Source organism: Sparus aurata, chromosome 22 (assembly GCF_900880675.1).
Source record: "Sparus aurata chromosome 22, fSpaAur1.1, whole genome shotgun sequence".
In the NCBI taxonomy this organism is placed as follows: domain Eukaryota; kingdom Metazoa; phylum Chordata; class Actinopteri; order Spariformes; family Sparidae; genus Sparus; species Sparus aurata.
In genome coordinates this window covers 2,230,275-2,247,760 of record NC_044208.1, presented here as the reverse complement: position 1 = coordinate 2,247,760, position 17,486 = coordinate 2,230,275, and the positions used below count along the sequence as shown (strand labels likewise).

The following is a 17,486-nucleotide window of genomic DNA, read 5'->3' as shown; positions in this document are numbered from 1 at the left end:
ATATATATATATATATATATATATATATATATATATATATATATATATATATATATATATATATATATATATATATATATATAGCAAGAAATTAAGAAGAAATGTAAAAAATTATCATATGTTGAGTTCAGTTTCACGCTGTTCTTTCTTTGCAGGTCCAGTTCACCTTTTTATTTGGTAAAGGGTAGTTCTTCCTTGGCAATGAAAAAGGCCGTGTTAAACTTAATGTTGATATATTAATTCAGCAATTCCTCAGCACACTGATTAACAGCCTCTTGCTTTCTAAATGCAACTAACTGTGGAGTTGCGTTTTCATTGGTGTACAGGTCACGGCATATTTTATCCCTTAAACTAGCACTGTGTTTGACCAGTATGTTTTGCTGTAACTGTGTAGTGCCAGCATGACCTGCAGATTTCATTTTCTCCACATGTTGCTGTTATCGATTGCGCAATCTGCGGTTCATGAAATTCGTCTCTCAGAAAAACCTTCACCAGTCAAATTTGAGCACCCATTCTCCACGAAATCAGTATTTTCTGCCCTTTTTCACCACATTAGTGTCTTCAGACTTGGACTCATCCTCTGAGTTAGGATTTGACTCTGGCACACTTCTAGGCTTATCGGGGAGAAAATAACCCAGAGATTCCACCAGATACGTGTCTGCTGCGTTACTGCTTCGATCCAGTTTTACAGTGCCGCAGTTATAGGTATGTGTTATGAAAACGACGACATGAAGTGTTCCCGACCAAAGGATTAGTAGAAGAGCTTGTGCTTGTCTCTTTTTTAGATTTCTGTGCTGGTGTCAACACGAAGTGTTTTTATTTTGAAAAGTAACCGGATGTTATATTATTGTTTTAGTGCGTGACTTACTGTCAGCTCGGTTCTAAATTCGGTTAAATTGCTGCTTTGTGCTCCGGCATCCGCCGAAATAGAAGTCCTGCGTATCTGCTCCAGACTGCTGGAGCCCTCCGGAGCAGATACACAGTGCAGCGGCCCTGGTGGAAGTTGAGACATTATCTAAAGTGAAAAACCAGCTCAGCTCCGCCACGCAGCGGACACGTATCTGGTTGAATCGCGGAGTTCGTTTCGCCATTGTTCGCAGAAAGTGAAACCTTTTCCTTCTGCGCTCAGAACAACTTTCGGACCCTCCCCCTCCACACAATGGCCACTTACAGTGCCATTCCCTGCCAATCTAACACACATTGGCCTGCCACATGTCAGTCCAAATTCCAGATTCTTTGATTCGCTTTGGTTCCCTTCCACTACCGGTATTAAAAAAAAAAAAAAAACACCGTCAAATTCACTGGTTGCACATGTGCGACTAAATGTAAAATTGGTCGCACTGTCTCAAATTTTGGTCGCAAAATGCGCCGATTTGGTCGCAGTCTGGAGCCCTGAGAAGCCTTTTCATTGACAGGTGAAACGTCTTCAAGAAACTCAAACAGGTCCAGTTGACTACAAGACAGCTCTTAGAATTAGCATGACCTGGGTGACTGAGAACCTTTATCAAGTTGTTGTCCAATATGCACTGATATGAAAACATTGTTTGGTCTGTATAGTTCTTACACAATAGTAGAGAAAAAAATAGGCATCACTGTGCAGCTTATTTTATCTCCTGAAAATTGGAATGCTGTAACCAACACCCTTATTTCCAATAATTGGAACTCTGGTTGTAACTGTTCACCCCACCATCTGTGACTGGCTCCTAGACTTTCTGACTGGCAGGCCCCAGTCTGTCAGGATTGGAAATAGGGCTTCAGCCAGGATCATCACTAACATTGGCACTCTACAGGGATTCAACCTATGACTGTGTTGCCTCCAACAAAGACAACAGCAGCTTGCGGACGACACCACAGCGATAGGATGCATCACTGGTGGGAACAAAGCGGCCTATAGGAGGGAGGTGGCCAGTCTGGTGTCATGGTGTGATGTCAACAACCTCACCCTCAGCACGGACAAGACGAAGGAGATGATAGTGGACATGAGAAGAGGAGGAGACCTCATCAGCCATTGTACATCTGGGAGCTTGAAGTAGAGAGGGTGGGCAGCTTCAAATACCTGGGCATCCACATCCGTGATGACCTCACTTGGTCATTCAAAACCACGCAGCTGGTAAAGAGGGCCAACGGCAGCTGTATTTTCTGAGGAGGCTGAGGAAGTGTGGCATGTCGCCTGAGATCCTCAGCAACTTCTACAGCTGCATTGTTGAGAGCATCATGACCGGCTGTATCACCGTGTGGTTGTGCTGTGCGATATGGACAAAACTTCATATTATTGATATAGATAATTTTATATCCCAATAACGATATGCCGATATAGTATTTTTTCTTAGAAATTTAGAACATATACATATATATATATACACACTACTCACAATAAGTTAGGGATATTGTGAGAGACTCAGTGGATTTCATACATACGGTGTTTGTTTCACTTCAGAGAGTTTTGGGATAGGTTTTGGGATAGGGAGGCAATTGTATTTTGTGTTTTCCACGTAATGGTCTCACTGTGTACAGTGTGCCTTACATATTGGGGCCAATACCAAAAAACTAAAAGACAACCCTTTTCAATGTAGCATCAATTTCAACATTCTGTGGGTATAAAAAGCTGGTATTGTCAGTAAGTCATTCCAAGTTCATCATTCAAACAGCCATGAACACACAACGTCACTTAACGGACGAGCAGCGCCACCTGGCCATAGTGAGCCTTCGGGTCGGTGGCAGGCAGTCAGATGTTGCTCGTGAGCTTGGTGTGTCTCAAAGTGTCATCAGCAGACTTGCATCAAGACACAGAACTACTGGCAGAGTTCGTGACAGACCCAGGAGTGGAGCCCCATGAGTGACACACCGCAACGATGACCAGTACCTAAGGACCTATGCACTCAGACATCGTTATGCAACTGCCACACAGCTGCAGGCCCAGTTACGAGATGTGAGGGGTACTAGGGTTTCCAGACAAACCATTCGAAACCGACTCCACCGCTTTGGCTTGAATGCCAGACGACCAGTGCAGGTGACTCCACTGACACCAAGACACCGCAGTGAACGTTTGCAGTGGGCACAAGACCATGTGACCTGGACAATGCAGCATTGGTCTACCGTCCTGTCCACTGATGAGTGTCGGGTCACCTTGCACAGAAATGATGGTCGTCAGCGTTGCTGGAGAAGGCGAGGTGAGCGATATGCCGAGGTCAACATGGTCCCCAGGGTTCCCTTCGGTGGAGGAGGTGCAACAGTCTGGGCAGGCATCACCAGTCAGCGCAAAACAGATTTGGTTATTGTAGATGGCTCAGTCACTGCACGTTCTTACCTCAGAGACATCATAGAACCCATCATCATCCCCCAATTCCGCCAGCACAGAGTCCTGCACGGGTCTTATTTTGCAAACCCGTACCCGCCCATACCCGTTGTACTTAAAACCGCATCCGACCCGTTTCCCGACAGTAGCACAAATTACATTCCGCACCCAAGCCGACCCGCTATAAATTGATACCGATGCCCGACCCGCACCCGAAGCAAAATTAGACTGACGCAATTTTTAAAAATAACTGTAAGCCGGCGTGGGGAATGGGAGTTCTGGGAGGGCGCAAGCACGCATGAATGAGCTCATATGAAATATACCGTATTGATCCGAATATAGGACGACCCTGATTATAAGACGACCCCTCTTTTCAAGACTTCAGAAAAACCACTGTGCATGTTGTCAGTCTCATATCTTTGTTGAACAACTCGTGTGGAACAGTTTTAAGCACTTGTTCACGCCGAGAGGCTCGAGAGCGGCGTGGACACCGCTGTTAGCTCTTATGTTAGCTGTTAGCAGTTAGCTGTTAGCTTTTAGCTGTTGGCTGCTCGCTGTAGCGCTGAGAGTGTAGCGTCCAGTAGGGATGGGCATGATTAATCGACGATTGATTAATCGATCATTAAGAATTTCATCGATGACGTTATTTTTTTATCGATAAAACTAATGCAGGTTCTATTGCGTAGTGTGAGTCTTGAGGAATGCAATGAATGTCGCTATGTGGCAGCAATCCAACATTTTATCACATGGGGCAATGTTTGAAAAAAAATGCCACAGGCCTACTCAGTTACCTGCGAGTTTCCGTGTATTTCAAAAGTAAGGTTAATCATGAAAAGTTCACGGCGAAGTGTGTCGTGAGACCATTTTGATTTAAAAAATGACTTAGTTCACTGCCAACACTGCGAAGCTGTGTACAAGTACAACTCGTCCACGACTCAAAATGATGTACCACTTGAACGACGCGTATCTGACCCTGGTTAGTGGTGGTGCATCCTGCTCTCAGTCTCAACCTAGCATAAACTCGGTGTTAGCATGGACACGGAGGAGCTGTAAAAGTTGCTCTTACCACAGACTGCTGGACCGCTTTAACAGCTGAGAGCTACATCACCATCACCTGCCGCTACATCAGCGATGACTGGCAAATGAACTCAGCGGTCCTGCTCACAGAAAGCCTTCCATGCCGGCATACAGCTGACCACCTCGCTGATAAAATAAATGAAGCTGTAGAGCAATGGGGACTTGAAGACCGCATTATTGCATGCTTTGCTGCCAACAGAGTGAACTGGATTTCCGTTGCCTGCCTTGCACACACACTCCAGTTGGCCATAAATGACGGATTTGCACTGTATCTATATTGGGTAATATCAGCGGCTAGCGGCTTTTGAATATAGCCTATAAATAGTGAATTTTAATATAAAAATATTAATGATTAATCGAAAATCGATCGTTAATTCTCCCGACGATCGATCAAGACAATTTAATCGAATGCCCATCCCTAGCGTCCAGGTTAACTGTTGACACATGTTACCATCGAGAGTGAGATACATGTCTGGGCTTTCCTATGAACCATTGTCACTACTGGTGTTTGTATCACAGGTTGATCTGGACGTCTCACGTTTGCCACAGCTGATTGACCACACGCTGAGCTCGGGCTGGATGTCAACGTACTCTGCAGACTGTTTGACCAGCAGGCTGTATGACAGTGTACAGTTTACACACTGACTTAGCTTCAGCTTAATAACGATGTATGCAGCTCGGAACGATGGCTTTAAGTAACCATTTGAACGCAGTGGGGAATGAAAAATACCCGATGGTAACCGGTGTCACAAGGTAACCTGGACGCTGCGCTACAGCGAGCAGCTAACAGCTAACATAAGAGCTAAAAGGGGTCTCCACACCGCTCTTGAGCCGCTCAGCATGAACAAATGCCTCAGCCTGTTCCACCCATGAGTTATTTGAGAGTACAGACATTCACGACAAAGATATGAGACCGACAACATGCACTTTTGGACGATTTGTGCTCTGTAGCGCTCGTCTAGAACACACATGACTTGGAGCGATGAGCAGAATGTTTTTCCTGGTTAGCAGACATGGCTGAGGACCCCTCTCTCTCCAGACGTGATTCTCAAACCACACCACCAGCACACCTGGGACCCTCGCAAGCTAAAATGAACGTCAGTCAAATTCATTACTAAACCAGAGCTACTTGAACAAATGTCATCAACTGCAGCTAACAGTTAGCTGAGCGGGCTTGCTGGTAGCCAGCAACATTCCTGTACAGTGTACAGGAATCAGTGCCGCTAGTAAGGCAGAAGTAGTAGACCCTCATCGAGCACACTCCTGTAACCAATCATGCTCTTGACTGAGGCTAGGACCTCCTACCTCCTCATTTACATATGGACACAGAAATACAGAATGTAGGTGAACAGAAATACAGAAATAAATAAATGTAGGTGAACAGAAATTTAGAAATAAATAAAAAGCATTTATTCTTTTATTTATACTTTTATTTATACATTTATTTCAGCATTTATTAATTTATTCATTTATTTATGTATATATCTATTTATTGATGTATTTATTTATGCATTTATTTATTTATTTATACTTATGTCAGGTTTAGTCCTCCATACATTTGGTGTGTTTTCTTTCTTTGTGTCACTTTGTGGTTTTGAGGAAACGTTAGTGCTTTGTCGCATCTTCTCGCTGTCTCTGTACTGTTTTTCACGACGTGTCTTTAAGTGGTAGAAAAAATTAGATGTGTTCGAGTCGCTCGTAACAGCTTGTTGGCGGCATGTTTTGCAGATTCACGTTATCTGGTCGGTGTCTAACTTTTTAAACCCAAACCAAAGCCAAATGATGGAATTCCGGTTCCCCCTTTTTCGGCTCGGCTTCTTGGGGTTCTGCTTCTGTATCCGCGTCTGATGTACGCGTCTTTACTAGTAATGTTATTTTCGTCTTCCATTGCGCTCTCCTCCGTCTCCGCCATGCTGCTTTGCCTCTGTTTACTCCCGAGCGACCGATGCCGTAAACGAGTCCTTACGGGTTACGTAAAAATGCTGCCACAAAGCAGTAGCGTTGGTGCAGTTACATTTGCCTTCATACAATGAACTTGTTTTTAACTCAAAATTTGGATATCCAACAGTCATTCCGACGTTGAGTTGTGCTTTACACGCCGTATTAAATCACAACCGCAGTGTACATTAACGATAGTGTAGCAACAGTGCTAAACAAGTAGCCTACACGTTGAAATTATGAAATAAACGACAGAGGGTTATATCCTATGGTGGACATTTTTATATCGCACTGCGATATATATCGTAATATCGCACAGCTCTACCGTACGGAAACCCTAAACGGCCATGCATTCATATATTTTATTTCCTCCATTTTCCCGTGATAACGTATTAATTTCCTACGATTTCCCAAGATAACGGGATAATTTTCTCGAGATCTCGTGATAACGAAACTTTGTTTTCCTGAGATAACACACCTTCGGACACACCGTAAGAGCTTGTACCCTTTATCAGCCAGGTGCACAGTAAATCATTTCATCACGTTCAGCAAAAATCATGAAGGTACATCTCAAACACGCACACACATGATTCACAGGAACACAGATGTTCTCGGTTCACAGCGAGACGCTCAAAATAAAAGTCCCGCATTTTGTGTCTAATATAATTAATCAAATAACCTGGTTTCAAAGAATATCAGTTAACTAAATGAAAACAAGAAGTTCTTATTAACAATTATCACATTAAATGTCATTTACAGTCGTTACACTAACTGACTGACTCATTCACACACACACACACACACACACACACACACACATATCTCGGGAAAACGAAGTTTCGTTATCTCGAGATCTCAGCAAAAATTATCCCGTTATCTCAGGAAAACAAATGAAATTAACTCGTTATCACGAGAAAACAAAGTTTCGTTATCTCGTTATCTCGGGAAAACAGAGGAAATAAAATGTATGAATGCATGGCCGTTTAGGGCTTCTGTACTACCGTCTGGTACGGCAGTACTTCTGCTTTGACCACAAACGCCTGCAGAGAGTGGTAAAGACTGCGGAGAAGATCACCAGAACTCCACTGCCCTCTTTGCAGAGTAGGCTATCTATCACCACAGAGTCAACAGGAGAGCCGCCTTCATCGTCAAAGACCAGACCCACCCCCAGCACGGACTTTTCACACTTCCGCCCTCATGCCAGAGGTACAGAAGTGTTAAATTCAAGACCATCAGACTAATGAAGTCTTTCTTTTCCACTGCCATCAGACTCCTAAACAGCAGATAGGAGTTTACAATTGTGTATTCTACCTCATAACTGTCCCAACTGTTACATTCTTGCACATGCATAATTGCACAGATTTCAGATTTGCGCTGTTTTGTTATTATTATTGTTGCTGCTTTTTCTTTTCACATGTGCCTTGTAAAAGTGCTATTGTACATTTCGGTTGTATATATTTCTTTATAACATTGCTGGCATTCTGTGGACAGCAAAGGAAGAATTTCATTGTACTAAGGAACATGTTTCTAAACAGTGCTTTCGATAATAAACACTTCGAATCTTGAATCTGCATCAAGGTCCATGACTTTAGCTTCGTAATGTACACAGACGGGTCCTAAACAAGTATAACGTTCCGCAAAGTTGAGTACCACACACTCGTTCAGCCCGGAAGAAAGTTATGCCAATGCACTTCCTATGGACACTACGGAAGCCCTAAACGGCCATGCATTCATATATTTTATATCCTCCGTTTTCCCGTGATAACAAGTTAATTTCCTCCATTTTCCCGAAATAATAGGATAATTTTCTCGAGATCTTGCGATAACGAAACTTTGTTTACCCGAGATAACGAGTTAATTTCCTCTGTTTTCCCGAAATAACAGGATAATTTTCTCGAGATCTCGTGATAGCGAAACTTTGTTTCCCTGAGATAACACACCTTCGGACACACCGTGAGAGCTTGTACCCTTTATCAGCCAGGTGCACAGTAAATCATTTCATCACGTTCAGCAAAAATCATGCAGGCACACTTCAAACACGCACACACACGATTCACAGGAACACAGATGTTCTCGGTTCACAGCAAGACGCTTTTAAAATATAAGTCCCGCATTTAGTGTCTAATATAATTAATGAAATAATAACCTGGCTTCAAAGAATATCAGTTAACTAAATGAAAACAAGATGTTCTTATTAACAATTCACATTAAAGGTCATTTACAGTCGTTACACTAACTGACTGACTCATTCACACACACACACACACACACACACACACACCTTATTATATCGTTGTCTCGGGAAAACAAAGTTTCGTTATCTCGAGATCTCGAGAAAATTATCTCGTTATCTCGGGAAAACGGAGGAAATTATCTCGTTATCAGAGAAAACAAAGTTCCGTTATCTCGAGATCTCGAGAAGATCATCGTTATCTCGGGAAAACGGAGGAAATAAAATGTATGAATGCATGGCCGTTTAGGGCTTCCGTACTATGGACACAGAAAATAAAAGTGTTTTATTCTGATCAATAAATAATGCAAAAACGTAAATCAAAAGTAAAAACACTTGTAACGTACATATATTAGATATCCACATTAAGTTATCTTTGGGAAAAGCCGACGGATGTGCCCTCACTAAGAAATAGAGCCAGCGCTGCACTGTGTCGGTGGAGTAAGTTAGTTTAATTTCGGATCAGTTTGTTTACAATAATTTCACGTTATTACCAATTATTAAAGTGCAAATGGTGAACCTGTGGATTTCAGCTGTGTCAGTCATGTTAGCAAACTCGCCAACAGCTGCAGAACAGAAAACTCGGTACATCTGAGAGAAAGAGCTTACCTGGACTCTTGAGGTTATATTTATTCTCCATACTGACAGTCGCTGAGCTCTCTGTTTAATGATTAAGTGCTGCTGAGTTTCTCTTGCTTACTCGCTAGCTAACTACCAGCTAGCTTGCTACCCTGATACTCGACGTTAGCTACCACTAAGTAGCCCGGCTAGCTTGCTTCGTTCCTCAAATAAGAGCAGGGCAGCTGACACCGTTGGTCGTTCGGGCTCCCCGGTCCTCCGATATGAAGCTGAAATAGACGATATTCGATTCCACCCGTCACTAGACTCTTGAAGAGTTGTTTCTCAAGTTAATTTCTGTTTCGGCTTTGAAACTGATGTGAAATGTTATCCGCGTGACGTCACTCGGAGAAACGTAAACAGGAAGTGTGTGAGTGCTGGCTGGCTTTCTTCTTCTGTGGAGATCTGTGGCAGCGCAGCCGCATCAGCCACGAAGAAAACTTTTCACGACAGCTTGGCGTCCCGGTATTCACTTCTCCGTGGGAGCAAAAATTATCAAGATTGTAATTCCAAATGGAGCTTCAATCACTCCTGAATAAAGATTGGTGAAAAATTAGAAACCAGTGAATTTATACTAAGAGTATTTGTTCCCATCTCTGAAATGGACAGAAGGATGCACTTCGTCAATGTCAGTAGGCCTACAATAATTTGTTTCACACACTCTGATAATAATTTACTAAGTTAAATACTGTATGAAATGAAACATGTTTTAAAAATATACTCATATACAGCATGTACTTAGGGTAGGCCACATTGTCGCCTTATCGGTTTCAGCTTTCCACCTCCATCCTCCACAGCAGGGCCCGTGGGCCAAAGTTGCCTGCCTCAGGGTTTATTCTGGCCCGTGATGTGTATATAGCAGAGAAAAAAAAATAGAAAATTAATTTTCAAAAAAAATCACCATCATGTTCATGCCGTTTTATTTTTGTTAGAGAAAAAAATGCCCTAGGATTCCTAATTTTTAATTACTTCTATAATCTGAGCATAGTGGACAGGAAGTCAGCCAGTTAAGGAAACTTGGGGTCTTAGTGCCACTCTGCACTCTCAGCAATAATAAACACTATAATAGGTGCTAGGTGCTTTAAACCCATGGCCCACCATTAAGGCTAAGTTATTGCCCTTCAAGAGAAAATGTTTGAGCACCCCTGCCCTAGTAGCAGAGACAGTGCAGGGGCACAGTAGTATAGTCGTAGAAGGGCAGGAAGATCATAGAGATACTCTTCTGCCTGTAACATTCCCATAATATTCATATAATATATAATCATCCCCAAACAAAGCCACCTGGGAAACAAAATATTTTTGCAGCAGTATGACTACAGTTTTACTGAAGATTTTGGTGTAACCTAGGATCATTGCAGGTACTTTATGTGTTATGTACATTTTGATGCTACAGGTCATGGCTACAGATCAAAAGCAGCAGAATAAAAGCTATATTCCTTATTCTGAATACATTTATACTCACACACCATAGTTTTATCTACTTAAACGTAGCGATGAGGGAAACTGGTATACAACCAGGCCCCGTCAGCTGTGCAGGGGACAAGACATTTTGTGTCCCATCTTTTGTTTAATGTTCCCTGCATGATATTTGTACTGAGTCACAGTGGTTCTGTGACTGTGACAGACACTTCCAGGTTGTTTATAACCCCTGCCACCATGCTGACATCTTTCTGCACCACTTTTAGTCCGGCAGAGGTAAAACATCCTGTCTTCCTCTACCTTCCACCAAACATTCCAAGGGTGAAGATTTTAATATGGCACAAAACAAAAAACTGCAATGAAAAAACTAATGTGTCTTTCTGGCTCCCCTCTGCCCCTTAACATTAATGCAAAAGTTATTCAAAGGCTGAAATGTCATGCAGATGTCAGTGTCGGGGATGAAGCAATACCGAGAAATCCAGGACTCACGGAGCAGGTTGTTTTACAGAGATTTAACAGACATTCTACAGGTACTTTGGGAGCTTTATAGGGTGAATAGGGGTTTCTTTCATCTTGATCTATTCATGGTTTTGCCCTTCAAGTGTTAATGAAGTCCAAACCAATGTATTAATATAAAAACAATTCTATGAAGAGAATTAATATAATAAAAACAAAATATTGTTATGGGACTGAATACAATGCCAGTCGCAGTATTGAAAAGTAATTTTGGACATGTTTTTTAATGAATTTACCACTAAAGCCTCATTAAAGTGCACTGAACATATCTGTACATTTTCTTTGGCAGATGCACAAAGGCCTGATAATATCTTTGCAGCTCAACAAATAATGCCTAGATATATAAAGGTTGAGAATGAACTTTTTCATCTATGTTACCCAACCTGGAGCTGGGTCCTTGAGGGGACTACTTAAAGCTCAGGCATTGCCAGAATGTCATTAGTACAGGAGAAAGTAACAAAAAAGGGAGAGGTGGGGTAGAGAGAGGATGAGAGCAGCTTGGTGGCAGTCCAAGTAATAACTGGATACCCAGCTCTACCCTGACTCTCAGATCAAAATCAAAAGAAGAAAAAAATAATAAGAATGATACATTTGGAAGACTAACTTGATCACATCTTATCTTGTGAAGCACTTAAATAGCAATATATCAGTAATAATACCTTCTTGCAAAATTTACAACTAAAACAGGGGGGAAATCAGCAAATAAGAGAACATTCTGTAACTGCCCCATTGTTTGATAATCAGTTGTTTCTTTGATTAAAAATGACAGAAAATGACAACAAGAGTGCTTTTCTGTCTTTTTTTCCAGGTATTTATCACCCACCACCTGTGAAGAATTTATGAATGTGCATGTGACTTCTTAGAGATCCTGTCCTGGAAACAAAAAAATGTCTCGCATCGTCAACATGTCTGGTAAAAGTATACAGTAGTTATGTTTCGGTCAAGTGACCTTCATGAAGCATTTCTCACAGCAAGTGCTAATGATCCTGCATTTACTTTATACACTTTTGTGTTTTGCATACATTTTAAAAAAAAGTTGAAGTCAAATATTTGACCACAGGAACAAAAAATAATGAATTCTCTCTGATTTTTGAACACATATTTGTTTTAAAAAATCAGTTTTAGTGAGCACCTCTCCTTTGATGATCCATCTACCTGACAGGTGGAACCAATCAAGATGCTGATCATACTGCGTGATGTGAACAGGAGTACTTCAACTGGTCACAACAGAAAACCACTCTAAAATGTGCAGTTTTTTTCACACGATACTACAGATAATGCAAGTAAAGGGGAAGGTAGCAAAATAAGATTCTATTTTTTAAATAGCACCCATAATATTCATTATTATATTATGGTCTGCTTGACAAATTTCCAGCACTTCATGGTTATTACTTGTTCAAGATGACCATTCTGTTTAAATTAAAATTACACTTGTTGCGGAATTCTTCACTCTACCTAAAATCCCCCAAAAATTGAATTTTCGGTCGCTAGCCTTCCAGACGCGGTGCTATGTCTCTGTGTCAATGCAGAAACGCTGAAACAGTGAGCTGTATCAAAGGAAATACCACAAGGTCACCACAGATTGGAAGTTTGTATCAGGGTTTGGATCAGGGACAAACCATTTAACCATGATTAGATGAATTAATAAACTGCTATTTAACAATAATTAGGAGGATTTAAGCTAACCTCTAGGAGCCACAGATGTGGGGTAGAGAATTCCTCTCACCGACATTTTTAGACTTGTCACTATTGTTTAATGATTCATATTAGCTGTGTCAGACTTAGACGATGAACAAATAGGTAGTCATTATCTAACAAAGTGACATAAAAGTGTAATTACTATGAATGTATAGTAAAATAATAATGTTCAAGTTAGCTAGCACAATACTTTGGTATCAAGCTTGCTACCAGCTTGCTGGCTAGATTGAAAATCTTTTAATGAGTTATTTTTTATACTGAACTAACCCTAACCCTAACCCTAACAGGAAATCAGAGCAAATAATATTGGAAAAAGTAGCAGAAAACACCCTGAGGGCTGGACCTGTCACTGATGAATCCTGGGTTTTGCTGTACCAGGAAGATGGCGGACAGCAAATATGGCAATGTGTGAGTGAGCAGTTTGCTAATGTCAAAATTGTGAACAGAGTACCCCATTGGCTTAAGACTACAAACACAGGTGCAATTTTTTGATGGTTATTTGAATGCACAGAGATCCTGAGGCCTATTGCTGTGCCATTCATCCAACACATCACCTCATGTTTCAGCATAATAATGCACAGTCCCATGTTCTGAACACAATTCCTAAAAGCTGGATATCACACATCAGTCATTGAGCATGTTTAGGATGCTTTGGATCAACCCGTATGATGGTGTGTTCCACTTCCTGCCAGTATCCAGCAACTTCAAACCGCCACTGAAGTAGAGTGACCAGATCAGCTCTATGCAAAGTAGATGTGTCGCACTGCATGATGCAAAAAGTGGTAACACCGGATACTGACTGTGCCCCCCTTACTCTGCATATCTATAACCTTTTTCATGTGAAGGCCATATTTCAGTTCCTAATACATTACTTTTTTCACGCATTTTTAGGTACCTTTTGCTGTGACGTGTCCAGAGCAGTAATCATGCTGTTTAATTAGCATATTGGTCCTAACACAGATTTTAACAGATTTGTGATCCAAATGTGAGTGAAATAATTATTTTGTCAAGGCAAAACAAAAAAAGTTGTGTTTTGATATTTCGTTGTTGCAACCAATCAATCCCAATGTCCTCATTTATTTCTCCTAGTTCCACAATAAAGTCTAAACACCATTGGGCCTGCCAGTGAGTTAAATCACTCAGTCCAAGTGTTGATGATTTTTTATGCATAACAGAATGGGGTAATTGTTCATAATGCATGAATTTGAAACAGGCCTGCAAACAAGCATTGCTTCTTTTTCTGTATATTAGGTTCCAATATTGAAAAGCAATGTTTTTTTTCTCTTCACAGAAAGGAGTGAAATAGCCAAGGGGCAAGTGAGATACATGTTTGTATTCAACATTGCTGAAACAGCAGAACAGCATATCACTGTTATACAACATTAACTATAGATGGGTCCTTAACTAAAAAACTCTCTACATTATAAATTCAAACTAACCACTGTGCAAAATGAAACTTCAGATCTCAAGATCTTATTGCAAAGCATGAATTGGATTCTTGACCACTGGCTCATGTCACACCACATCAAGTGCAATCTAGTTATTCTGCATGTGTGCCCACGCACTTCAACCCTTGCAGTAGATTTCTCCAGTCATATACAGATGCCAAGGGCATTGAATCACACTGCTGCAATGTCAAAACCCACAGGAGTCATGCACATGCCATATACTGTAGACCAGTGGCTGCTGCCCTCTATCAGCGTGGTTCTGCTTTCACTACATAATGTATGTCCATGGAGCCAAGGTTGGAGAGAACTTGGTCCTCGACTGGTGGTCGACGTTTTAGCTACAATACATCCTGTATAATAAAGTAGGTATAATGCAAAGCCCAGTCGCCAGAATAAAATCTTGGTAGTTAACGTTTCTGTGAATGACACACGTTAACGTTTGCCATATTGATATTTGTAGGAAACTTGTCATCACTTTTACATTACATGTTTATGTCCTGACTTTCATGTGAAGAGGTCGAGGGGATCATGGTGAAGTTACAGGTGAGAAGGCTGCCAAGCCATTGACCACAGTTTTCTTAACTCTTATCAAGTGAACTTTGTATCTCAACCTAACCAGAGCATAAGCACAGTGCTGTCGCAACATCAGATAGAAATTTGAACAAAAAAATAATAATGTTGCAACATGAAAGAAATGTCAACTTTCAACATATCCATGGATTGCAGAAACATATGCCAGCATTTATTCAGGCCATTGCGTTCTTAATGCAATATAGTTGATTAATTCCCATTCTCTAATATCGTTTAACAATAATCATCAAATTGTTTACAGAATATTCAGCCTTTGTTTCCTTACAATAAATCTGTTGCAAATGTAGGTGCTGTGACTCCAAGCACAGTCTCATAAGCATGGAACAGATACCAGGAGTTCAGTCATTACATAAGGAGAGCTAAACAGGACCATAGAAGGGCATGAACCCAGCAGCAGGACCAGCATCAGCTCCTTTGTGCGAGGAGGAAAACGAGGGGCACTGCCAGAGTCCTACAAAATTACCTCCAGCAGGCTACTGGTGTGCATGTTTCTGACCAAACTGTAAGAAACAGACTCCATGAAGGTGGCATGTGGGCCTGACATGCTAGTTGGACCTGTGCTCACAGTTCAGCACTGTGCTGTGCGATTGGCTTTCGAGAGAGAACACCAGAAATGCAAGGTCTTGGTTTCCTTGGTTTCTTGGTTTTTGTATTTGAGCCTTCCCAGTGAATTTCACTTTGCTTTTGTTTGGCACTTTGTTGTAGTTTTTTGTTTCTAGTTTCTCTTGTGTCCATGTTGAATAGTTTTGTTTTTTCTTGGTTTTGATCATTCAGCTTGAATTATTGAAAGCTCACTTTTTGTTCCCTTACTGTACCTCCCGTGTGTGTCTGCATTTGGGTACTCACCTTGTTTAAACTTAATTATAACATAACGAACTGACCAAAAGTATGGACCCAGTGGAGTACACACAGTTTGTTGACTTGTGGGACAATTTGTGGGTGGTTTTAAGTGGCAATGTGGTTGCTATGAAGATGCTAGAAGAGGTGTTCAACAGGAAGCTCTTTTTTCTGACCTGGTTGTGGGAGGCTCCAGGCACCGCGGAACTCACCTCAGAGGTCCCCCTGCAACCTGTACCTGCTCCTCCATCGGTGAGCCTGCCAACACCTGCCAGTATTTCTACGTCAGGGGAACCTGCCAACACCTGCAAGTGGTTTCCAGTAGACAGCCCAGCCAATACCAGTTCTTGTAGGCACTCTTGTCTAGTCAGTGGTCTTGCTGCTTCCTGACCCTCTGTCAGCACGGCCTCCATTTGTTCCCATCCCTTGGTTGGAGGTCTGGCCAACACCTGCTCCAGTCCCCCGATCGGAGGTCCGGCTGAATCCTGTTTCTGTCTCTTGGTAGGAGATACGGCCAACTCCTGTTTCTGTGGTTCTCCAGCCATTGGTTTTCCACTGGCGTCCAGGCCGACAGCTGGCTCTCCGTTGGCAGCCCGACTGACACTGGTTCCTGTCCCTCTGTCGGCAGCCTGGCCGACACCTGTTCCTGCTTCTCTGTCTGCAACCCTGCCGACATCTACCAGTGTTTCTACATTGGCAGTCCTGCTAACACCAAGCAGTGGTTCTCTGTTGATGGTCCAGCTGGCGCTTGTTCCGCTCCTCTGTTAGCGGTCCTGCCGACACCTGACAGAGTTTCTATGTCGGCGTTCCTGCCGACACCTGACAGAGTTTCTATGTCGTCTTTCCTGCCGACACCTGGCAGTGATTCCCAACTGGCAGTCCGGCTGTTTTCTGCCTCTCTGGCAGTGTCTAGGCCGGCAGCTGCCAGTGTTTCTCCATAGGCATCCAGGCCGACAGCTGCCAGCGTTTCTGAAAAACAATTGGTCGTGTATGGAGGGCATCATTATTTCTAATATGCCTTATCCTGGCCAACACCAACAATGACCTTCATAGCAAGTTCAACAGGAAAATGGTAATTTGTAAACCACTGACACCTGTGTTCGAGTAAAGGCTGATAGGAGCTAATATCTAAATTTGAACTCGGCCAGCCAGCATGTACAACATCAAAGACCAGTGATGAGGGCCCTCCGACACAGACCACTGCATCTTCTGAAAGAGGAGGAGGATAGAGAGATGAGGGTGCAGCAGGTCTAGGGGGCATTCTGGGCATCGGGTACATGGAGAGGATGATGAGGCCAGGACAGAAATGGCTAAATCAAGGGACACCACCACAAGCATCTCAGCAGGACTCCCTTACGTGGTTGATCTTGACGTCATACGGAGTCAGCACTTACCAGAAAAAAACCTTTAGATCTCTGCTGGTATACCCCATAGACAGAAAGTCAAACAGTTCCTCGAGTAGGTCCTGAAAATGCCAAAATGAAAAACTGTGTGTGTGCACGTGCACATGCGTGCGTGCCTGCGTGTGTGTGTGTCTGTCTGTCAAAAATTAATGTGCTATTGTTGCCCACTCATTTTGTGTTTTTTGTGAATCTGACAAACACAAAATGTAGTTTAAAGCATGTGCAATGTGATATCAAAACTACTGCCTAGTCTAAAATATATGTTATTTCAGTTTTTTTCCCCACAGTCATTAGGCAACCCATAAAAATGTTCTCCCAACCAGCTTGGGATTCCGACCCCCAGGTTGAGCGCCAATGGTTGAGGTGATGATGAGTGTGCCTAATAAGTTGTCTTTGAGTTGAAATGATTCTGTCCT

The 17,486-nt window shown here is 42.2% G+C and overlaps 1 protein-coding gene across 2 annotated transcripts in view; it reads right to left on the bottom strand.

Moving 5' to 3' along the window:
• ube2j1 (ubiquitin-conjugating enzyme E2, J1) overlaps window positions 1-9,548 on the bottom strand; it is a 96,405-nt gene extending 86,857 nt beyond the window's left edge. For both annotated transcript variants that reach the window (XM_030405620.1, XM_030405621.1), the window contains exon 1: window positions 9,150-9,548. In XM_030405620.1, the coding sequence (XP_030261480.1) occupies window positions 9,150-9,180 (31 nt within the window). In that variant the 5' untranslated portion in view covers window positions 9,181-9,548. The remainder of the gene's footprint in view (window positions 1-9,149) is intronic.
• Window positions 9,549-17,486: the final 7,938 nt, after the last annotated feature.